This window comes from Poecilia latipinna, unplaced genomic scaffold (assembly GCF_001443285.1).
Source record: "Poecilia latipinna isolate Pla-1442-1.1 unplaced genomic scaffold, P_latipinna-1.0 Scaffold720, whole genome shotgun sequence".
Lineage (NCBI taxonomy): Eukaryota > Metazoa > Chordata > Actinopteri > Cyprinodontiformes > Poeciliidae > Poecilia > Poecilia latipinna.
In genome coordinates, this window is record NW_015113336.1 from 115167 (window position 1) to 140244 (window position 25078).

Sequence of the window (25078 nt, forward strand, 5' to 3'; positions counted from 1 at the left end):
TAAATGAAGCAGGAAAAGTGTGGACAAACTCTCACGATACCAATTGGCGCAGTGTTGATGTTCCACTACATGATGACTTCGACACAATAAATCACTGGATTGCATCAGAAAACTGGAGCCATAATGCCATTCAGATGTTTCTATTTCCAGCCTGCGGTGGCACAAAGCATACTTTAAAGAAATTGTAATGAAATAACTTTAACTTTTACTTCCTCCCTTTCCAGGCTCTCCATCCCTCAGTGGGACGGGAACGGTAACCATTCTAGTGGATGACGTCAACGATAACATCCCCGTTTTTACCACCTCCACCTTCCACACCACCATCATGGAGGACGCCCCGACAGGAACGGACGTGCTTCTGGTCAACAGCTCTGATGCAGACGTGGGCAACAACGGCGTTATAAGGTAGACTAATAAACAAAATGCACTAATATTGTGACTATACAGCCCAGCTATGGGGAAAAGTAAGTACACACCTGATTAACTGATCATCTGCAAATGTTACCAGCTCTGTAAACACAGGAGTTGTGGCCATTTTCTTGTCTACACCATACAGGTGTGTGCTCACACAATGCAGGGCTGGAACGACATCAGCAATGACTTTAAAAAAGATATTTATTGGTATTGAGGTCATGTCCAAAGTAGTAGAAGTTATTGAAGATTATTCAGAAGTGGAAAATATTTAAGAAGGCATGATATATTGTCATCAAATTCAACTTGAGGTCAGTCAGTTCAGTGCTCTGAGAAACAGCATGACTTGTTTGGAAAAGATTAGGAAGAAAGCTTTTTTCTCTCTACAATAAGTACACCTGCATATCTTTGGTTTGCATAGTTTTATCTGAATGAACCACTGTACTTATGGAAAAATGTTCTTTGGACACATAAGAGCCAAGTAAAGATGATCAACTGTTATTTTGCCCCATATTTTGAGAAAACCTAAAGTTTCGTAAAGCACAGTGGTGGATGGACTCATGGTTTGGGCTTGTTTCTCAAACAGAGGAGTTGACCGTGAACTTTTCTACATATAAAAATATATACAGTCAAATGTGACATAATCTCTGCAAGTGGAAGTTTAGTCTAAAGGGTAGCAGTTCTTAAAACAACATCGAGTCAATAACCGAATGACAGAACATGCTAAGAATCAAGGTGTTGAAATGCTCCAGTCAAAGACTAGACCTTGAGATGTATTTTGTTTTTTCCATGAATGGAAAACTTTTTCTTACTTTCTGTTATTCAATGGATCACCCAACGCACTGTTTAGATTTGACAATGATGTGCTTGTTGCAGTAAGGTTAGAATCATTCTGAAAGACAACTGTATTACGTGGCCACAGATTACAAGAAATAGTTTTCAGTTTGATTTTATTGCAAACAGATTGCCTCTGGAATTTATGTTGTTTCCAAACTTCTTTTATAATGTCATCTTAGTCCAGATCATGACTCAGTTTTAACTTTTTTTTGTTAGCTTTTATGACACTCCGGGGTGACTGCAGTTCATGATAGTGGTTCAGTTTGCAGAGTTCTAGTGAAAAAAACAAAGTTTTTGTTTAGGCTGTTACTTACAAGCTCGGATGAAAACTGTGTTCATCCGAGCTTCATAGTTTCTGCCATGTGGGGGGGACTTCTAAGGGCCTCTGGTCTGATCTCTCTGAAGACGGACGCTGACTCAGGTCCAGCCCCTCCTCTTTCCTCAGCAACCCCACTGAGTGCACATTGGGGGTACCACAGATTGTTCCAGTTTCCCAAAACACAGTAATGAGGATGTTAATTGTAGATGACAGTAGGAGATGATGCCCATCAGGGGTTCGAGGCCTTTTATAGAGTCCAGAACCGGTTACCTTCACTTGTTAGTTTCCATTTTCACAACTCATCTACACATAAAACTTGAACTGAACCACAAGCATCTGTGGACAGTTTATATTGGTGAGAATATCTAAATAGCTTTGCATGAAGTTCACACGTTGTTCTGCCATTTGTAGTGCTAGCCCTGTAGGGGGAGCGCTTTTCAAAGTATGTTCTGGTGTGAACATGTATGTGTCAGTTTACATTTAAGGCTGGGATCCTGATGGAGACTCATGAGCTAAAGGATGAAACACAATATTTATTTGAAAACAGAAGTGAGTGCCCCCCTGCTTGGTTCTCAGTCCAGATGAGCTTCACCCTTCATGTCGTTAATGGAGTCATATTTTGGTTGCATTGTATGTACTGCATTTCTCAAGGGATTTTTGTACATTTTTAACCACGTCTCACTCCTCCATACAAAAATATTAATTTGTTACAGAGAAAGATATTTGCTCCCTTACATATTTATTTTCCACTTCAGAGAAATCAAATTCTTAAATTAGATAGAGCTAACCAGAATAAATTCAAAATGGTTTTATATATCCAAACTGAGCTGGATGTATTTGCTTTCTAAACCTAATAACTGGTTGAGGCAGCTGTCATGAAGTGCAATAACTACAAATGAGCAATGAGATGGTTTTCAAGCATAAAAATGACCAAATTAAACTCACACCAATATGTCTCAATGAGATTTAAGTCCCGTCTTTGACTAGGCCACTCCAAACCTTTATTTTATTTTAGCCACTCAGGGGTGGACTTGCTGTTTTGTTTTGCAGTGGTTTTTCATCAGACTTATCTGAATGTATACATTCCAATGAGTTCCTCTTTTGTCTCTATTTTGAAAATCTCTTGTGGATCATCATAGTTCGGAGGGGTTGACAAATGTGGTTTGCACTTGGAAATTTTCCCATGGATGCTATTTTCCATTAACTCTCACCTAAGACAAATGAGGTTTGTTGTGGTTTAAAATGTTGTTCTAGTTTCTCCCATGACCTTCTAGGTGAATTGTTAATGTGCTATTTGAATAATTTTAGTTGCCTGGCGACTTCTGCCATGATTCATCAATGTTTCCACTGTGGTTTGCTGGAGTACCAATGCCTTAGTAGGCTTTGTAACCCTTACTACTAATGGATATCCATGATTTGGTTTCTTCTCTGTTTTTACATTTCTTCATAAGAAAGCATAAGATGCTACTTTTTGAGGCTACTTCATGTTGAAAGACTTACTAACTCCTACAGGACAGTAACTGGGCCTTGGTATTACCAGTGAACTGTGATTAATAACTGCTAGTTCATGATTTAACAAGACAGCGTAGGGCCTGGTTTGGATAGCTTTTTCCCATAGTATGTGGAATCATTATATGAAAACTATTTTCTATTTACTCAGGTTATGTTTGTACTAAAATTAATTTTGAGATTCTGGAAGATTTAGGTATGGCATAAAAATATGAGAAATTTGTCATTTCTTATATGACAAATGAGAAATGACAAAATCTTTCACAGAAGGATTTTGCAGCTCTTGCCAAAAAAACACACCAAACTTACTGCGACTCTTTGAACAATAAATCAGAAAACTGTATCTGTATCTGATGTGACTGTATGCTTATTTATAGTATTTAACTTGATTCAGTCAACCTGTTACACATAAAACCTCTTTTAATTGGAACATTTGACGTGTAATAAGCATTTCTTGTACCTTATTAAAACCCAAAGCAGCTCCACCATCCAGAAGCAAATAGGTGTTTTGCTAATAAACATGACACTACCACAGCTGATATCTGATATTTTTGTTTCCTACAGCTATAGTCTAAGTGGGGGGCATGGCCAGTTCTCCATCAACCCCGCAACAGGGCAGATTATTACCAGCTCCCTCCTGGACCGAGAGGAGAGGGCCAATTACCAGCTGCTAGTTGTTGCGACAGATGGAGGGCAGCCCCAGGGCTTGTCGAGCTCCGCCACCGTGTCCGTGACGGTGGCCGACATCAATGACAATCCTCCACGCTTCCATCATCACCCCTACGTGACCCACATCCCTGCCTCCACTGCAACAGGTTAGTTAGGGGCTCTAAAATGTTACATTCTTCACCTGCTATATATGTTTACTCCTCAAATCTGGTTGGTTATTAAATAATGTATCTCTGAAAAGATAGTAAATTTCAGAAATTGAAGTCAGAAGACTGTAGCTGAAAATGAAAATGTGAAATTCAGTTTCTCAGAACATTAGAACAAAAAACAGATATTTACTACATAAATCGTATACACACAGTAACAAGGGAGACGGCTGTAGTTCCAGTTGCCCAGTAGTCATGGATGACCTTCACTTGGAGAGTAAGAGATCTTTTGCTATGCAACATGTTCACAGGGTTCTGCATCCAAGAACACAGAAAGTTAGAGGAACTCTAAGTGGCAGGTGCTTCTGGTAGCCATACATGCAAACTTTTAAGCTTTTATTGTGTTTTGTAAATGAGCTACAAACTAGAGAGACCCTATAATTGAAAGTTTAAAGGAACAAAATGCTGAAACACAATGGGAGTGAATTAGTTTAGTTTAGTTTTACGCATTCTGCCCACAAGAAGCTTTAAAAGAAATCCCCTCTATTTTTATGTATAAACTGCACATGTAGAGAAGAACCTGTGAACATTTGAACATTTTAAATTAAGAAGTTTCAGAGTATTTAGGAATATATTTCAAGCTAAACATTCTGTGGGGAGATCAGAAATATTCAAATATGTATTACCAAGTAGTGTATTGTGTTAAAAACCTAATAGGTTTTAAATGCTTTTTCAGCAAGATACAGTCCAGCTTTTCATGACTCGTTTAAACTTTGAATGACATTTTTAATCCCAGGTAAGACTGAGCAGTGAAGTCCCAAGAACTTTATTTCTTCAGTCTTATTGCTAAATATGCTAAATAACTAATAACTATGTAGAATTTATTTTATTGTATTTTTTATTAAATTAATTATATCTATCCAACAGAAAATACATAATGGTGAAATAAAAGAAAAGAAAAAAAATATATATATGATCTATTTTTATTAAAAACTGTTGGAGAGGGTAAGACATGAAAATTCTGTTGAAAAGTGATCAAGTGGCTGTATTTCTTATTCATTGGTACCCATTTTTACAAGAAATTAAGTTTTCATTCTCTTCTTTTGGTGTTTCAGTTGTTTGTTAGGGTTAAATATATAATTTTTTTCTTTTTTTGTCTTCAGGGTCCCTGGTTTTTGCTGTTACCGTCACTGATGAGGACTCCGGCTCTAATGCCCAGCTGCACTACTCCCTAATGGGTCGGAACGCAGAGAAGTTCAAGATCGATCCAGTAAGAGGCGCCATCACTGCCAATGAGAGGCTGTCTGGAAGTTCAGAGGTTACGCTGACAGTTCGCGTAAAGGACGGTGGAGCTAACCCAAAAATGGACACGACCACGGTGACAGTGCGATTTGTTACGGGAGGAAACTTCCCCATCATCAAGCTAAAGGAGCGGGCGTTTACTTTTCTGGAGAATCAACCTACCAACCACATTGTCACAACAGTGACAGGGTCTTCTATGAGGGGTGGACCACTGTCGTACTACATAGCAAGTGGCAACCTTGATTATGCCTTTCACATAGATCAGCTCTCAGGCGAGTTATCCATCAGGCATCCGCTGGATTACGAGCACATTTCCAAATACGTTCTATGGATTGAAGCCAGAGATCAGGGTTTCCCCCCTTACTCTTCCTATGAGAAAGTAGAAATAAATGTTCTGGATGTGAATGACAACCACCCAGTGTTTGATAAGGACCCGTTTCATGCTGAGATACTGGAGAACCTATCACCGCAGCGCGTCCTGATGGTCACCGCCGTTGACCTGGACAGCGGCAACAACGGACAGCTGGAGTACGCTATAACCGAGGGCAACAAGGAGAACAGTTTCAGCATCAACCGAGCCACTGGTGAAATACGAACCACTAGGCCACTGGACCGAGAGAAAGTGGCGCTTTATGCTCTAAAAGTGAAAGCCACTGATCGAGGTTCACCACCAAAAAACACAGCAGTTAAGGTACTAATTAATGTGCTGGATGTGAACGATAACGCTCCCAAGTTTTCCAAGATATTCAGTGCATCAGTGGCTGAAAATGCACCCGTTGGCTACACAGTTACCAGAGTCACAACCACAGATGAGGATGCTGGTTCAAACGCCGTTAGCCGCTACTCTGTTACAGATAGCAGCCTTCCATTCAGTATTAATCCAAGCACAGGGGACATAACTATCAGCAGGCCACTTAACAGAGAAGACACAGATCACTACATCATTAAAGTGTCTGCTCATGACTCTGGGTGGACAGTAAGCACAGACGTAACAATATTTATAACAGACATTAACGACAACGCCCCCAGGTTCAGCCGTCCATCTTATTACTTGGACTACCCGGAGCTCACAGAGGTGGGCTCTCTGGTCACACAGGTCTTGGCCTCAGATCCAGACGAGGGAGTCAACGGCAAAATTTTCTACTTCATCCGATCCCAGTCAGAGTACTTCAGAATCAATGCCAGCTCTGGAGAGGTGTTCATCAAGCAGCAGTTAAAATATCAGAACTCGACTGGTGCTGCCAGTGTAAATATAAACCGGCACAGCTTCATTGTGACAGCCTCAGACCGAGCAGTGAAGCCTTTAATGAGTGAAACAACAGTGATTGTAAACATAGTAGACAGTAATGATAACCCTCCTGAGTTTGATTCCACCACTTACTTCACTCCTGTCACTAAAAGTGTCAAAGTTGGCACCAGACTAATAAAAATCACAGCTCATGATAAGAAAGATTTTGGCCTTAACTCTGAGGTTGAGTACCTGATAACAGGCGGGAACAGCTCCAGTAAATTCAAACTAGACAAAATAAGTGGGTGGATTACAGTTGCTGCTTCCCTCACATCTGATATAAATAAGATTTTTCTCATTGACATCACTGCGAGGGACAAAGGAAATCCTCCCTTGTCTGCACAAACAACAGCAAGAATTGTAGTGACAGAAGAAAACCATCACACACCAGAGTTCTCACAAAGCCAAATTTCAGCCACAGTACCTGAAAGCCTCGCTGTGGGAACAGCAATCAGAACTCTTTCTGCCAGAGACAAAGACAAAGAAATGAACGGCCTTATCACTTACAGTATAACCTCAGGCAATGATAAGGGTTTGTTTACATTGAACAGTAAAACCGGTGTGTTATCCTTAGCTAATTCTCTAGACTATGAAGAGGAGCACCAACATGAACTAAGAGTTTCAGCTACTGATGGTGGCTGGATTGCGAAATCAAGTTATGTCTCAGTCACAGTACAAGTTACTGATGTAAACGACAACCCTCCTGTTTTTGATCCCGATGAGTACTTCCCATCTGTGCAGGAGAACGTCCCCAGTGGCACCACTGTGCTCAAAATGAATGCCACAGATCGGGATTCAGGATTAAACGCTGTCATGGCGTATGTGATTCAGTCATCAGACAGCGATCTGTTTGTTATCGACCCAAACACAGGTACCATCACTACCCAGGGCTTCTTGGACTATGAAGCAAAGCAGGTTTACCATTTAACAGTGAAGGCTTTCAATGTTCCTGATGAGGAACGCTGCAGCTTCGCCAACATCAACATCCAGCTGAAGGGAGCCAACGAATACGTTCCTCGCTTTGTTTCCAAACAGTACTACTTTGAGATCTCAGAAGCTGCTCCAAGAGGCACAGTTGTCGGGGAAGTGTTCGCTAGTGATCGGGACCAAGGAGAGGATGGAGTGGTTTATTATCTCATATTTGGAAGAAGCAGAAAGAAAGGCTTTGGCATCAACAAGAAGACTGGCCAGATTTATGTCTCAGGCATTCTGGACCGTGAGAAAGAAGAAAAGGTTTCCCTGAAGGTGTTGGCGAAGAATGCAGGAAGCATCCAGGGGGCAGATATTGATGAAGTGTTTGTTAATATCACTATTCTTGATGCCAATGATCCCCCTGTTTTTACCCAAGACCTGTACGACGTGCAGGTCAGTGAAGGTCTGTCCCCTGGTGGGCTTGTCACCTTTGTAAGTGCTGAGGATTCAGACTCTGTCCCCAGTTGGAGCAGGTTTTCTTACTCCATTGATCCTGAACTTAACAAAAATGTGTTTACAATAAATCCAAAAACAGGTCAGGTGTCTGTGGCTGCACAGCTGGACAGAGAAACAACTCCTGTCTATAATCTGACAGTTCTTGCAGTCGACACGGGCACGCCTCCTGCCACCGGAAGTGCCACCATCATTGTGAATTTGGAAGACATCAATGACAACGGTCCAACATTGATGACCACCTATGCAGAGGTGATGGAGAACGAGAGAGCTGGCTCTTCAGTCACGACCTTGACATCCTCAGACCTGGATCTACCTCCCAACCAGGGCCCTTTCCTCTACAGCCTTCTGAGCTCTGGCTCTGCCAACAGCTATTTCAGCCTCAGTTCAGCTGGCATCCTAACCACCAGCCGGGAGATTGACAGAGAACAGATTAGTGACTTCTACCTCTATGTGGTGATCAAGGACTCTGGTGTGCCTCAGATGTCCTCCACTGGAACAGTTCATGTTAAGATAAACGATCAGAATGACAACCCATCAGAGTCACGGTCTATGGAAATCTATGTCCACTACTTCGGAAACACATTTTCTGGAGGTTCTTTGGGAGATGTTAGACCACAAGATCCAGACATCCATGATCGGTTCCACTGCTCCCTTATTCCTCCATCATCTGGTCTGTTTGCTATCCCCACAGGAACATGTAACCTCAACTCTAAAGCCCGCTCAACAGACGGAACATTTGAACTAACCATTCGCAGCAGTGATGGCGTCCATGGATCGGTTAGTAGCACAGCCAAAGTTTTCTTTATGGGTTTCAACAATGCCACTGTAGACAATAGCATCCTCATCAGACTGCACTCTGATGGAGTCAAAAGCTTTCTCACCAATCACTACCTCAGCTTCTTACGCATTGCCAACTCTCAGCTAGCAGGACTAGGCACAGGGGTGCTGCTTTATGGAGCATTTGAGCTCAACAATCAGACTTTCCTGATGGCAGCTGTGAAACGGGGCCACGGACAATATGTGAACCCCAGCGGCGTGGCCACATTCTTCCAGAGTATCAAAGACATTTTATACAGACAGAGTGGGGTGCAAATAGATGCAGTAGACCATGATCCATGCACGCACAATCCATGCCAGAACGGAGGCAGCTGCAAGCGGCGTCTCAGTGTCGGGCCTGATATGAAGACAGAAGAAAGTGTCCCTGTGATCCTCGTTTCCAACCACCCCCTGCAGCCGTATGCCTGCAGCTGCAGGCCGGGATACGCAGGAGCCCTGTGTGAGACGGACATCGATGAGTGCCAGCCATCACCTTGCCACAATGGTGGCACCTGCCACAATCTGGTTGGGGGGTTTTCCTGCACCTGTCCTGAGGGATTCACCGGTATGGCCTGTGAGAGGGATGTCAACGAATGCCTTTCCAATCCCTGCAAGAATGGGGCGCTGTGCCAGAACTTCCCCGGTGGCTTTAACTGCCTCTGCAAGTCTGGGTTTGCAGGTATTAATCACACAAAGGTCACTTTTTATGTCTTTTCCAAAAGTATTCATACCCCTTGAATGTTTTCATATTTATATGTCAAAAACAATATACCTCTTTATATGTTATTCAAATTTTGTGTGTTAATCCCACAGAAAATACAACATAATGGTGAAATAAAATAAATATATATATGATTTAAAGTAAGGCTTTAAATCATATGTTGATCTTTATTTCAAATACATAAGTCAATATTAACAAACACAGTGAAGACAACTAATGAATTCTTAATACATTACTAGATCAGTAATGCTATGGAGGAACCATAGCTGTCAAAATGAATAATTTCTTAGTTATACAAGATAAAATAAAATGTAACCATGAATTACTGAAAAACAACACAAAGTGAATAGTTATAGTGTCCTTTGCCCTTTAAAGTAATACACACTTTATTGTGGTCTGTGATATAAAAAATAAGTAAAATGTACTGGAGTTTGTGGCGATGGCAGTGCGACAAACATACAAGGGTATGGATACTTTTGAAAAGCACTGTATGTCTTTGAGTATGGTCACCCACATTCAAAGTATTTGCTTCTTATTGTTTCCAGTAGATATCGTAGCCACTTCTTTTGGTTTTTGGTTTCTAGTTAGGGAGTATCAGCTGTGATTCATATCAGCCTGCAGTGTTTGCTTTAATAAAAAAGGATGATACAAAGCTGACCTTTGTCAGAGATCCAGTCTTCACCACACATACAGTTCGCTGGTGTTTCATTTCCATTTGTGCCTTCATGCACTGGCAGTTCTGACCACACACAGACACAAGGATTTCTTCTCTGACCGTATTACACAAAGAGAGATTTCCTCATCATGGATTTTTTATTTGGCTTCATTTTGAGTTATTTGACAAATGAGCAGCTTTATAAAAGATCCAATCAGACCTCTTAATTTGGAAATGTAATGAACACAGTGCATTATTGGCCTGAATTAAAGGGGAGTGGATTTTAAGTGGAAATAGTTTGAACAGCCATTTGGATCCTGTGTGATGTTTAACCTCTGGCTGCAGCATCTGAAAGACATTTTGAAAGCATGCTGCACAGGGCACTCCGCCCGAAGTGAAGTCATTACTGTCCCTTTTTATTACGACGATAAAAAATGGTCACAAATCTAGAAGTTTTATCAAGATGAACTACTCTCATGCAGAAATGCACCTAGTGACCTACAGTAGTTTTGGTGCCCTCCCTTTGAACTCTCAACTTCCTGTTCTCCACAACTGGATTTTGGCAGCTAAATCCATCTCCATTAAGCAACATGTCTCAGGATTTACAGCATTAAATTTACTCCCAGAGTTCACAGTCAGTTTGTTTCTTTTGTACCATGTGCCATGCATCATTTCTGTCTGTTGTTTTTATTATCACTGTCACATTCCTTATCAAGATGTTAAACCTTTGCTTGCATCTGTGGCAGCCATCCATGTACATTTCAGCTGTTTGTCTGCCTGCACTGCAATAAATAGACAAAAAAACAGCCTGCAGTAGGTTGTTAAGCCTGATTGTTCTCAACTCAATGAGATCATTTGGCTTTCCCTAATGAAGTTTGTTGTTTATGAAATTACATTAACAATTTCATAAACAATTGAAATTCCACCAAAGAGGTGAAATTCAGCCATAGAAACATTAGAACAAGGGTTTTATTAAGCAGAGCATTTTAAAATGTGCTGATCTCTAAACCTTAACTCGTGTTGTTCAAAACACACAACACATTCCCCATTATCGTTTTCAAACAACGATGAAGCCAAAATGGGAACGCAGTGTATGTAAAACTAAGTACACCTTTGCTGCTAAAGGCAAAAGTAACAGTGATATGTTGCTAATCAAGTCAGCTTCATTTATCAGTGAACACTTCTAAAAACTAGTATTAGAGTTGTACATTTACTGATATGCAGCACACAGATATGTTATCACAATGCCAAGACAGAAAGACATCAGCAATGACACGTCACTTTTTCTGTAAGGAAGAGCATTTCCATTTTGTCTTCAACTTTGTTTTCTAATTATATGGTTATTGCCCTTGTAATTTTCCTAGAAATTAAGGTGGACATACTTTCCTTTACTTTCCCATTACAGTAGACAGCAACATAAGGTTAACTAAATGGTAAAACATATTTGTTTTGCAGAGCAGTTCTCAGCTGTGATGTCATGAATGGCATGATAAGATGAAGATCACAGCAACACTTGAAGTGCTTAGAAAAAACTTTATTATTAGACCTGCGCATTTCAGCTTGTGGCCTTCGTCAGGGTCATTGAAGGCCACATTGCTCAAGTCACTTCAAGTCTTACTGGAGTTTTCACTTCATCAGATCTTTGACCTCCATGCATCGTGGAAGTCGGTGAAGCTGTGCCAGAAACATTTTTGGTGTCATGAAAGGCCTCCATAACTCAGTCTTCTGCATTTTTACTGTGTCGTTCACCACCCCATCCATTTTAATTTGTGTTGTTCTGTGAACTCAGGCAAAACGTGTGACTCCATCATCAATCACTGTGAGTGTAACCCTTGTTTTAATGGCGGCTCCTGTCAGAATCGGTTGGATGGATATTACTGTCACTGTCCGTTTGGTAAGTAATGAAAGGAAAGCTACAGGAAAAACAAAAGAAAACAAGATAAATGTTGTTCTAAAACTCTAGTTTCCTAAGCAAATTTTGCCACCATCTTCATTTTTCATGCTCTGTAGTTTTTGTTTTCATTAAATCCCAAAACATCTTAAAAGATGATGATTTGCTTAATGTAGTGACAGCATAAAATTTAGTTCTATAAATTTCTGTAGGTTTTGAATTCATCTGTCATGTGTTGTGTGTGTTTTCCTCAGGTGTTTTTGGCAAACACTGTGAACTGAACAGCTATGGTTTTGAGGAGCTCTCCTACATGGAGTTTCCCTCTCTGGATCCCAACAATAACTACATCTACATCAAGTTTGCCACTCTGATGAGCAACGCGCTGCTGATGTACAACCACGACAATCAGACGGGTGACAAGGCCGAGTTTCTGGCGTTGGAGATCTTTGAGGGCAGATTGCGCTTTTCCTTCAACCTGGGCAGCGGGACCTACAAACTGATGACCATGATTAAAGTTTCAGACGGCCAGTTCCACACAGTCATCGCCAGGAGAGCTGGGATGGTAAGAGGCATTTCTTACTACAGGTTTATGATCACTATTAGCTTCAAGTCGCCACGAGAGTGATGAAACTGAAAGAACCGTATTCAACAATGTTAATGTCCTGAGCTTTTACGGCTTAAATCTACACTCATATTTGGCTTTAGTCTCTTCAGATGATAATTAAAACCCCAAACCATTGATAGTTTGCCTTATAGTTTTTATAGCGTATAATTACATATTACTGGTTGCTGAGATTTATGGTACCAGGATTCAGAATTGCCCTGAAATATGAAAATGTGTCTCCTGGGCTCTGAATGAGTGTCACCTCAATGCCAACAGCACAGTGGCAAGAAGAGGGGAAAAAAGTCAAAGTGGGTTCTGTCAGGTTTCTCCTAATGTTGCGCTGCTGCTGGACTTTAGATCTGTCGTTTCCAGCGGTGCAGTGGGGTTTCATAGGAAGCCGGTAAAATCGTTAAATTGTCAGTTTTGAAATGTTGGAGAGTGATGGCCTGGAAAGGAATACAGCCCATATTGAGGACTGAGTCTGTGAAAATTGAGGTGTATGTGCTGTTGAAGAGTGAGTGAGAAATGTCAGGACTGTAACGCCGGTCCCTCAGGCACTGTAAAGTGATGCTGATGGCGATGTTTGCAGAAGCTGATGCGGGTCATTTCTGTGGTCGGGCGTCAGGTCAGTTTCCAGTTCCTGTTGCTGAGTTATGATGTCAAAAACAGGCAGAAACCACAGACTTCCCTTTGAAGTTTCAGAGTGATCAGACAGAGCTCAGAGGTCATATACGGTGTTGAAATCAAGACTATACGCATCACGTCTGCATGCAGAACTGTTTTCAAATTATCCTCAAATCATATAGATATATTTAAATTTCATTTTAAATTATGCAATTTTATTTCTTGCATTGACAATAACTTAAAGTCAAGGTGAAGCTGGGTGATTCATCCACCATGGAAAAATTTCTTACAATAATTTTAGAATGTGGTTCTCAACTTTTAAAAAATATTAACATTTCTGGCTGTCCATTAATGCATCACAACTTCTTTGCTGTAGATAGAAAAAATGTTAAGTCTTAGCTAGATGTTTCCTCAAAATGATCAGATTTGTGTTAATTATAATCTAAGTCATTATTCTAAAAACCCAAAGTGTCTTTATAATGAATCCTAGTTTAACTATCTAGTGAAAGCCTTTAGAAAAAGTAGAAAGATAACAAGCAAAGTATGGATGAAATTACAAATGTGAAAACACTGACTGATTACTTGACAGTAGAGAGAACAGAAACAAGTTGATATAAACAAGAACAGTTTGTTTTCAATTCAAGAAAACGTAAAATGTTTTAAGGCAGATTGAAAATGAAGTGTGACAGTTTGGTTTTGGAAACTGTCAAAAAGCATGAACAAGAAGCTTTTGATTAAGTGAATTATTTGTCCTAATAACAGGGGCAAAGCAGATGTAGAACAGCAAAGGCAGTGCAAAACTGTGGTTGCTTTGTTAAATTTGGCAGAGGAAAATAATAAAACTTTGTCAGCAGTTTTAAATCAGTGTCAGCAGAGCACAAAAAGCAGGCTTCATATTGTTATCTCGCATTTGCTCCTAATTTCAAATGTTCTTTATTTTTTTATTATTTTGAAGAAAAAGAGTCCATGAATGTTCTTTTACCTCTCTGCAAACTTTCACTGCATCCATGTGTGTGTTTGATTGAACAGAGACTTTGTGTGTGTGTGTGTGTATGTTTGCCCTGCGGGGATGATTTGTGTCAGAGATCCGGGCCGGTGCGGTCCGTGTTTACTTAAACTCCAGGAGAGGTGGAGCGTGATTGCTCCGGTTTTTCAACACATTCACACACTTTTCCGGACAGTTTCCTCACCGGCACATTTCGTTTCTTCCTCCTGGGCTCGTTCCCTACATCAGAACGCAGAAACAACAGCACACATCTGGGCAAATGCTTTACTGGCATTGACAGGAAAACAGGAAACTGTAGGGAAACAGAAAAATGTTTGGCATTTCTGTGCCACTCTTATCACATATATGAATTGAATAATAAAATGTTTTTGTCGGTCTATGTGCATTGTGAGGGACTGAGGTCATACTCAGTCCTGAACATGCAGAAGTAAAAACATTCAGAGCAGTAGAATAAATACTTAGTTAATAAAACCTGAAGTTAATCTATTGAAATAAACAGTCGGAAACAAAGACATGTAAACGTTATGGAATAATTTTGTCCTTGGATTTTATTGTGACTATTGAGAATCCCTCCAAATTAATGAATCTGGGTGTTTCAATCACCTCCACATCCACAGGTGAATAGGGGTTGTGTGATGTTGTACACTAATATTCCAATGAGAGATAATAACACATCAGAGTAAACCAAATGGATTAGGTTTGTGGAAAATGTTTGATATCACCTTTGCTCCAACAATCTGCTGTTAGACAACCTCTGATGGGTTGTTTATCATCCAGCCATCCATCTTTCAGATCAGGTCAAACCAGGTTTGAAAGGAAGTAAGGGATCCTCTTTAAGTGGTTCTATATGCCAGAATTTATTGTTAATGTATTTCACGTTAAGCCAAATTCATGCCTAATCTGTGGTTGTTTTAAGGGAAATTTGAAGGAGCATTTACATGTTTTTTAAGAAGAGTGGATATTGCTCTTAGATTTTTCTCCCTACAGCAGTTCTGCTTCTCATCTGCCTACCAAACTAAAATAAACCGCTTCTGTCTGCAATCAGATGGTGTATTTTTATAACATAGAGCTCAGAAGTAATGTTGGATCTTCTCACCTAACTCTTTACAAGACGTAAAATAATCACTTTGTCGAAAAATGTTAACAGCTGTTTAAGTAACACGAATTTTGTTTGTTCAGTGAATCATTTTTAAAAGTTAATCACAATAAGGAGTGGAATAAATCTGCTTATTCTTGTACTGAATATTTTGATTGGCCTGTAAAAATAAGGACGGTAATTGGGCACAGAGGACCTGTTACATCTAATCAGTTAACATTGGAGTATGTTCTGCATCTATCCTGTTAGCGGCACCTTATCAATCCTGTGGAGGTTAGCAGGGGGTCCTGGACCCCCGTCCCAGATGCCTCTGGGTGAGAGGAGAGCTACTCCCTGAACAGCCAATTTGTCCATCAGTGGACAAAAAAATAAAAGACGGACGACCAGGCATGCTCAGGCTAACTTCTACGGCCAATTTAAAAACTCCAATTAATCTTAACATGCATGCTGTTGAACTGGAGGAAGAAATCTAGCTGTTTGAGAACATACAAACCAAAGTTGCATGTTATTGAACTATTCTGTACAAGTGTGTTTTATTGTATTTCCCACCAATTTATTGCGTTTATACATCTTCCCCTGAACAGATTTGCTCGTTTTCAGCTGAATTGTTTGGATAAATACACATCAAAAGAGGGATATATTTTAAATTGTTTGTCATGGTCCCATTTTTTTCTACACAAAAGCCTGTATTTGTATCTAAAGATCATACATTGAAAGGAGGTTAATACAAAAAGTATCTTCATGTTGAAGTGAAAAGCTAAATCCAGTTCAGGATCGTTTGCAGGACTTAAAACTGATGTTCACAGATGCTTTATGCCTGGTCTGACTGAGCTTGAGCTGTTTTATAATAAATAATGGACAACAATTTTAAAACTGACAGAAACCCTTAGCTCTTAAAACTGTAATTACAGGAAAAATATTGTCTCAACAAAGCTTTGATACAGGGAGGATGATTACAAATTTATGCTGTATTTTTTTTAATAAGAAAACCTTTACAAGTTTGGCTATTTTTTCCCCTTTTTACAGAAAAACCATAAAAATCATGCTGAAGCTTGTGTTTTTGGAGACAAAATGTGAGAAACAGAGGAATAAATACTTTTACAAGACTTTTATTGGGTGGATTGGCTCTCCCAGGCAACACTTAGTGAAGCTGGGAGAGATAAAAGTGTGTGTCAGGAATACTTTGGTTGGAATATTTAGGTTCATCCCTGGTCATAATTCTTTCAATGTTTTAGCTTCTTTTTATTTCTTGTCATCCTACAGGCAGCATCGCTTACTGTGGATCTGTGCGGTGAGGATCAGGAACCAGGGTATTGTGCCGTTAGCAACGTGGCTGTACACACTGACTGGTATGAGAATCACACACACACATGCACACACACACACACACACATATGCATACAGCAGCTGATTCTTTAACTGATCAAATGTAAATAAGAAAATGTTGCTCATCATTTATGTACTGTGGCAAAAATATGTTGTGTTTTTTAAAGCTGTTGTGGTGATTGTTGGTTCTTTTCTGTGCTACAACAGTCAAACAATCTTAAGATTTTATTTGTTGTCTTTAGCAGTGGCTTGCCTGGCTTTTTATTTGTAGAACCATTTTATGACTTAAAACAAATTTGTGGTGTTCCACAGTTAAACAGAGACAACACTATGGCAACACCTTACAAAACAGAAAACCTGATATATCAATTAATGCAGAACTAAATACAAGTAGATTGATCTTCCTTCTTATTATATTTCCTTAGTGGGGTCTTAAATTGTGGTCTGGTTCTGGTCTGCTCTGCATCTCCAGAAACAGAACCAAACATGGAGAAGCAGCATTCAGCTTTTATGCACCACAAGTCTGGAACAAACTTTTGGAAAACTGAAAAACAGCCAAAACACTGCGTTCCTTTAAACCTAAACTAAAATCCCACCTGGTTAAAATTGCTTTAGTACTGTAATAAATTAAACACCAACCAATTTTTTTTTTTTTTTTGTATGTGTAGTGACAGCACCTGGAAAAATTTAATGTTTCAGTTGTTGATTGTTGGGTTTAAATTGGTGTTTGGAGAATTAATTTTTGAAAGTGCATATCTGCCCGTTTCCAGAAGATTCCAAGTGTGAGATACGTTGTTACTGTCAATTTGCACTCATGAGCTCTGTCACAAAAAACTCTCTGGAAATATGAAATTTCTGCGAGATGAAAGGTTTTTGACTTTTCTGTGATTTCTGAGCCACTTTTTTGAGACTGCATCTTTTTTGTGTTTGTGTGGAAGTGAGCATAAAAGAGGAGTTATTAACATATTATTTGAAACTCGCCGACTCAAAGCATCTTTTTATGAAAGTGTGTGTGCATGTGAAAACCTTCACTTGAATGCATCTGAGTGTGAGCATGTTTGTGTGCCTGTATTTGCAGGATTTTGGACGTGCAGCCCAACCGGCTCTCGGTCGGCGGCGTCAGGTCGATAGAACCCGTCCTTCATCGCCGTGGTCAGATCGCCACCCACGACTTTGTCGGCTGCATCATGGAGCTCGCCGTCAATGGCCGCCCTCTGGAGCCCAGTCAGGCCCTGGCATCGCGTGGCATCCTTGACAGGTCCGCAGCACAAACCCTCCGACCCCCACATGCCTTCACTGTCTCCATCCTTCCCCTCTTTTCTCATCCAACCATCTTCTCTAACCTACTCGGCTCCTGCTGTGGGACATCTGTTCACACTTTCAAATCCTCCCGAGAGTTTTTAAAAAGATGTTTTTTTTAAACCACAAATGGCAGACCTTTGACGAAGGAAAGGCAGTTGCTGAATATTTTCTCTTCTATCTCAGCAGTGAATGGTGAGGCAAAAGCAGATCTTTTAATATGCTAATCCTCTGGGGTTCTTTAATGGTTTTTGTACGGCCGCTTCGGGAGACAAATCAAAGCTCATCTGCTCCTGTTTTTGGAGTTTCTTTTCCAGCAGACCCCCAGGCTTCTTACTGTGAGGCTGAGTTGTCAAAGTGCCCGTCTGATTGTGGGGATTTTGTATGGCTGTGTCTATAGATGCCCAAGACTGGAAGGAGCCTGCACCACCAGCCCCTGCAGACATGGGGGCACCTGTTTGGACCACTGGTCTTGGCAGCAGTGTCAGTGTGTGGATGGTTTTACGGGAAAATTCTGCGAAAAGTGTAAGTATCTGTCCTTTGAATTGTAATTTTCTCAATTCTATATGATCGGTCCTCCATGACTCATGAAAATGCCCACCAATAAAACTGCCTGCGTTTTCCTGCATAAATCCGTAAAGTCAAAATTGGTGAAGTACCAGTACACATCAGTTCTGTGAATTACATATTCTTACTGGAAACAAATAGTAGCATTACTGAGAAAACTGGAAACTATTGTGCGTTTGCCATCAGGTTCAATTTGGTGGGAAATCTGCTGGTTCACTTTACAGCGTGCAAAAACAGAACCATGTTTTTCTAATCCAAGCGCAGTCATGTGCAAAAAAAAATGCTGTAGAGGAGATCTAGAGTCTGCAATGACAGATTAGGAGAAAAATTATACCACTAATCAGAACCAGAACAGTTCCTCCTCGGGTCATCGTAGAATGAGAAGCGACTCACTGAGGCCTTTTTTGGCCTCATGGAGGTTTTATTAGTGTAAAACATGAAGCACTTTTTATGCTGTAGCCCCATTTAGGGAAGAAAGACTTCCAGCCTTCTCTGCCCTCATCAACAACTTGAGAAAACCCTCAAAACCAGGATATTCTCTGACATTGTAAGCCAGAAATGTTAATAAAAAACACTTTGAAGTTTAGTAAGACTAGAAAATCAAACATTTGCAACAAAAAATTGGAGAAATACTCTAAGATTGATATAAATGTACAAGACACACATTTAGACATTTTCCTTTTTAGTTCTATTCTGACATATTCTGACTTATCAAACCATTGTGGCCCTGGCTGTGTGCTTATGGTTGTCGTCAGTCTCCTCCAAACATCACAGTGAGAACTGGACCACAGTTTTGTTGTTTTAAATGACAAAAAAAAAGTCATTAGGTCAAAAGAAAACATTTTGGATGACAACTGATTGCACTGTACATTTCAATCCTCATCATAAACAGACATGTAGTTTTGAGGTTTGATTTGACAGATTTTCAGCTGCACATACTGAACGTACAATCGCTTCAAGGCTTATGTTGTGTTTGTTGAACTCATATTTGGCTGAAGTACAGGTATTGGAATGCTTTCGAACATGAAATCATATCATGCACTTTACAGTTTAAAAAGTTAGTAAACACATTTGTATTGCATTAGCTTTTGGGGATTCCATTCACATTTCAGGCGTTTTGGTACGGTTCTTTCTGTAAGCCCCGGTTCCTGAGAGTGTGTATGTGAGGATTTAATGTGTTACTCAAAGACAAATCTGCTGTTCTGGGGATTCCCTCGCATAATAGAAGGATATTTGTAATGGCTGGTGAGAGTATGGGGACAAATATGTGGCTGTGGCTGAGGAATTAGGAAAATAATTTGATACTCACAGCCCGCCGAGAGCAAAGAGGAAATTTTCACTTGGCATATGCAACGTCTGTAACGTCAGCAGGGACTCTGAGTAATTTATGTCTTTTTCCTGCAGACATGACAGCAGACACTGCCCTGTCTCTGGATGGCACCGGCCGCCTCGACTACGCCCTGAAGCAGGGACCCAAACGTGACGTCCTGCTCAGGCGGTCGCTCCAGGGCATGGGGTCCGACCGGGTCAGCCCGAGCAGCCTGGAAGTGAAGTTTAGGACACGGAGCAAGACTGGCACTCTGTTGCACATTCAGGAAAGCAGCAACTACACCACTGTTAAGGTAAGGAAAGAAGCAACACAAAGGTCTGTTTTTAATCAGCCTATATGTCCTCTTGTACTTCTCAACTCTGTTGTTACACCTCTAAGTTCAGGTTTTCACCCAGTTGAGGCAATGAATGGTGGAAATCTCAGAGCATACCTCCAGATAAAAGTTTGCGTGATTCACCAGTATGTTCATCCCTGCACCTCATCAAAAAAGTGATCTCACACTCAACAGCCTTGCAGTACAAGGCAGAGATAAAAGCACATTTTTACCAGTAAAATCCCACTTCTGGCTCCTTCAAATTGATGTTGCAGCCTGTGTGTTCCAACGATGAGCTAAAAGTTTTAAATCCTGAACCGGCAGTCATTTTTTCTGTTACGACCGGGCTTGTGGGATGCAGCATAAAACGGAAAGCGATCACAGACTGTAGAAAAATACTGGGTTTATTGAGCTGGGAAAGTACTGAAAGGTAAAGTCTTGGAGATGCTATGCCAAACCAAGCACAGCAAGCCCTAAAGCTCATATGTATCCTCATCAATTCAGCCAGTGAAGACAGTTCATCAGCCAAGAACTATGACAAAAAGCATAACACCTTTGATACTTGGGTCTGACATCCATTGGTTATTTATCTATGGGACAGATGTACAGCAAAAGCTGCACAGTTACACCTTTCTGGAAATACTTTTTACTTAAAATGTGCCCAGTGGTCACACAGAAAACTGTGAAAGTTGCTGGGTGCAGCATTTTTCTGCTAAGAGCATAAATATGGTGACTTTGTTCACTAAATTTGAGAAAAAAAAAATATGGCACTAGGGTGTGGGGGAAGTATAAGGCCTCCAAGGCACAAAATTAAAGTTCCACTAAAGTTGCACTATTATCAGAGTGAATTACAAAGTAACTACACAACAGATTCCACGCTGTCATTTCTTAATAAACCAAAGCAAAAATAAACCATGCCCTTCTGCTTCCATAGCATTGACTAAAAACTACATTGTTCAAATCAAATACACTTGAATAAGTGATCATCACTGTTGTCACCTTTTCAAAGGCAGCAGGTTTAGTAGTTTGGAGCATTCAGATCTGTGTCAGTACAATGCCTCTCCGAAAAGACATCAGCAGTAACCTTAAAGATGATCACTCCTCATGACCCGACAAGGAGAGGCCTCTGTAGGCAATGGATAGCTAGATGAATAAACTGAATAAGTATCACTTGTTTGGAAGTTTTACCAAGAGAATATGGCAGATAGGTTTACATTTGCAAAGTTGCATCTCAAAGAACTCCAAGACTTCTGGAACAAAGTTCATTAGATGGATGAAACCAAGTTGGAGATGGTTTGTTTGAGGAAAAACAGAACAGGATGCCTCATTTTAACTAAAAACGCCGGTCCTGGTACCAGGACCATGGAGTTGACCATGAGCTCCTCAGTACACCAAAATATCAGTTTTAAAGACAAAGCTTTGCCCCAACTGGGGCATCAACAGGACAATATACTACAGCAACAAATCTACAACGAAAACGCTAAAAAAGAAAATAAAGTGGTGCAGTGATTAGGAAGGTTGTTGGTCTGACTGGGCAGCTCTTTTATGAGTTATTGCTTTCCTGAAAAAACCCCCCAAAAAAAACATTAAAACTAAGGTAGTATTAAAGATACAACACTGTAAGCATTTTATTTCAAACAAAAATCTTGTTGAGATTGTTTACCATCAAGGTCCTGCAGAAAGTGCAAAGGACTTCCTGATTCCAAAAGAATGTGGCTGTCTAGACTTACTAGGAAAAATGTTTGCCACTGTGTTAAGATATTTATGTTAAGAGGCTGATTGTTTCTAACCAGAAATGTATTCAAACACCAGCAGACATGAGCACAGACTGAGCGTAGGAACAGTCCACCAGTCTTTCTCAGCCCTCTCCTCTTCTCCTCTGTCTCTCTCTGACTGATCCTGGGCAGCTGCCCAAAGAGGTCCGAAAGTTCATTCAACGCCTTCAACTTTCCTTTCAGACATCTCAGGCCAATCGACCACTTCCCAGTGCAACATCAGGCTTTCTCAGCTCTGATTTGGTCTTCCAGCTCAGACTGGCTTCTGGTGCTCATCAAATCTCAGCTTTCTAAAGTATTAAAACAACTAGGAAACCAAAAAAAAAAACTTGGTGTGGGAATCCATACTGTGCAGGTATATATGTTAAGAGAACTACATAAACAGTGATGTGAAAAAAAACAAGATGTTTAATAGATAAGCCTCATGATCGGTTTTCCAGCTTCAGAGCGCTCTGTATTCTTTGGCTTGGTGTGCTTTTCCCATTTTAAATCAATTCTTCCGGAAGCTACTTATCATGGCTGACTTTTGGGTTCTTTGTAAAGGGAGAAGAACAAGATTACTTTTCCATCGAAGTGAGGAGAACACGAGATTACCATTTGCAGAGAAAGCCACAAACTCTTAGCCGATGCCAAAAGGAGGTTTATTAATTTTGCTTTAAGACACATTGTTTGCTTTTTTTCCCTCAAGTCAGAGAATGTAGCATTGCACTCCCTGTGAATCCATTTGTTTGCAGGCTTTTGATCGTCCTGTAGGTAAACGGCATGAGTAAAAAGCATGCAAGTAGTGAGAACATGAAAGAGTGCAGCGTATCCTGGCAAGAGAAAGATTTATCAGCATCAAGCTGCATTTTTGTTTCTGATCTCTGACCTCAGCATCCCTTTCTGAGAGCAGTTTGGTACAGACTCAGGAAAGACTTCCTCCCATCAGTCCTGATGAATGTTGGCATGACAACGCATTGCATTAATCTGAGAAGCTGCAGTTTTGATGCTGTTGTTTATGTAGCTGCCTCTCTAAATTTTATCTGACAGTGAAAAAAAATGTGGGAGTAGGCATTTTGTTGACTATCTTGTTCTGTGTCATCTTTGGTATTTTTAAATGTTTATATTCACATGGTGATAAAACTGTCATTTAGCTTATTTTCTTTACAGTAACAAGAGCAAATACAGCCTTAAAATAAATGAGCCTTTTGTTGCAGTGGCAGAGTCATACATTAAAAAAGTTTAAGAAATACAACCTCGAGGGGAAGAGATATTTACTAAAATCCCTTCCCCTCAAGCTTGGCAATATATATGAGGGCCTTTTTTTTTATAATTCTTGGAGCAGTTTTCTGACCTTTTGAGAACACCACAAATCTGCCTTTTATGTTCTCTTATCTTTCTCATTTTGAAAAGTTGCTGGGAAAATGACTAATTTATATCTGAATGAATCAGGAAGAAAAACTACCCTTTTAAAAATTTAAAACAAATTCAATAAATTAATGTATTAAAAACATCTTCATTTATGTTTTATTGTGTTATTTAGTTTTTGTTATGCCAAAATTGAAAAATAATGAGTAACACTTTCTTTGAAGTTGTGTGCATAAGACTGACATGACACCGTCATAAACATGACATAACACCTGTCATGAATATAAAGAAGTCTTTATGGATGTTTATGACTGTTGTCATGAAGTGTCATTCGGTAAATAATGACACTTTTAATGCAAAGTTGCTCTAAAAGTTGCATTAAAAGTCCATTAAAAATGCCAACTTTGCATTAAATTATCATAATTTACAAAATCATGCAAAGTTGAGATTTTTAATGGATTTTTAATGCAACTTTTAGAGCAACTAAATTCATTTAAAAAAGTGTAACATTCTGCAGTTGTTCACTTGGTGAGCTGTCACAATAAAAATAGACATAAAATATATATATATTTTCATTTTACTAGGGAAACATTTGCAATGAAGAACCACATAACCAAACTTTATTTCTGTTCTCTTGCTCAGTTGAGGAATGGCAACATCAACTACATCTCGGATGCTGGCGTTGGTGGGAAGGTGGAGAGGACTCTGGGAGACACTGTACTGTCGGACGGCCAGTGGCACATCCTGCGGATGTTTAAGAACGGCTCGTCCACTGTCCTCCAGGTGGACGGTGGGCTCCCCAGACCCATCCAACACGCCACCCAAGACTTCGGAGGTCTCAGTGTTCTGACCTTCTCATTAGGTGGGATCCCACCTGGACCCGCTCAGCAGAAAACTGGAGCAGGTAAAAACTTTCTTCTGTTAGTTTTTCCCCTGATCATTTATAGTTTTGTGTTACTTCAGGTTTAGTCAATGATGGCCCCAAGTCATGTTTTGTGAAGCAAACTTTTATCTGTCAAACTTTCCATACAGTAGATAAAATTTTCCCACCAGGTTGATATGACCTACTTTCACCCAATCATCAAAATGCTCACGTCATCCACTCACTAGCAAAATTAAAAGGACTTTCAAACTCAAAACAAGAGCTTGGAAGTCTGCTTAATGATGCATAAAAGCTTCTTCTGCAGCAATGAAGGTGTTGCTTTGTCTTCTTGTGAAGGAGATTAACCAAAAAGAGAGTCTCATAACTAAATTGTCCAAATTTCAAATATGAAACTGCCTTCAAAAGGATTTACTCTGAACAGCAGTGACTATATCAAGTCAGTTACTATACATCTGGGTCTTTAAAACAAGCAGCAGAAGTGAAGGAGTTTCAGACTTTTTAATGAAAAAAGACGCAAGTTAATGTGTTTTGGTTATTAAATTGGAATAATTTCTAGGCTCTTCTCCAGTTTTTCAAAAATGACCCTTAGATGATGTTTCAGGGAAGATAAATACATATATAAAACATTTGAATACCCCTGCTTATTAGCATCGTTTGTTAAACTAAAAGGAAGTTTTGAATTGGATGGATACATTGATCTAGGAAAAGATAAATTAATAGAAATGTGGCATTGCTGAAGATACTCCCAAAACATCTGTAGCTCATGTTTTCTTCAACAAAGTTGATCATCTCATCAGAATCAAGAACCATACAAACAAATTCCCATGCTTCTTACATTTGTACACAAAGATATTGGCCATCTATCTGAAAATCTTGATTTATTTTTAAAATGCGGTCTTTGTTATGGAAAACTACA

General features: G+C 39.9%; 1 protein-coding gene across 2 annotated transcripts in view; it reads left to right on the forward strand.

Moving 5' to 3' along the window:
* fat4 (FAT atypical cadherin 4) overlaps positions 1 to 25078 on the forward strand; it is a 137864-nt gene that overhangs the window by 108653 nt on the left and 4133 nt on the right. The window contains exons 7-16 of one of the 2 annotated variants that reach the window (XM_015045323.1): positions 225 to 405; positions 3641 to 3891; positions 5055 to 9404; positions 11891 to 11995; positions 12247 to 12554; positions 16586 to 16671; positions 17727 to 17906; positions 18348 to 18472; positions 19919 to 20136; positions 23922 to 24183. In XM_015045323.1, the coding sequence (XP_014900809.1) occupies positions 225 to 405; positions 3641 to 3891; positions 5055 to 9404; positions 11891 to 11995; positions 12247 to 12554; positions 16586 to 16671; positions 17727 to 17906; positions 18348 to 18472; positions 19919 to 20136; positions 23922 to 24183 (6066 nt within the window). The remainder of the gene's footprint in view (positions 1 to 224; positions 406 to 3640; positions 3892 to 5054; positions 9405 to 11890; positions 11996 to 12246; positions 12555 to 16585; positions 16672 to 17726; positions 17907 to 18347; positions 18473 to 19918; positions 20137 to 23921; positions 24184 to 25078) is intronic. The other variant, XM_015045325.1, reaches the window with a different exon arrangement.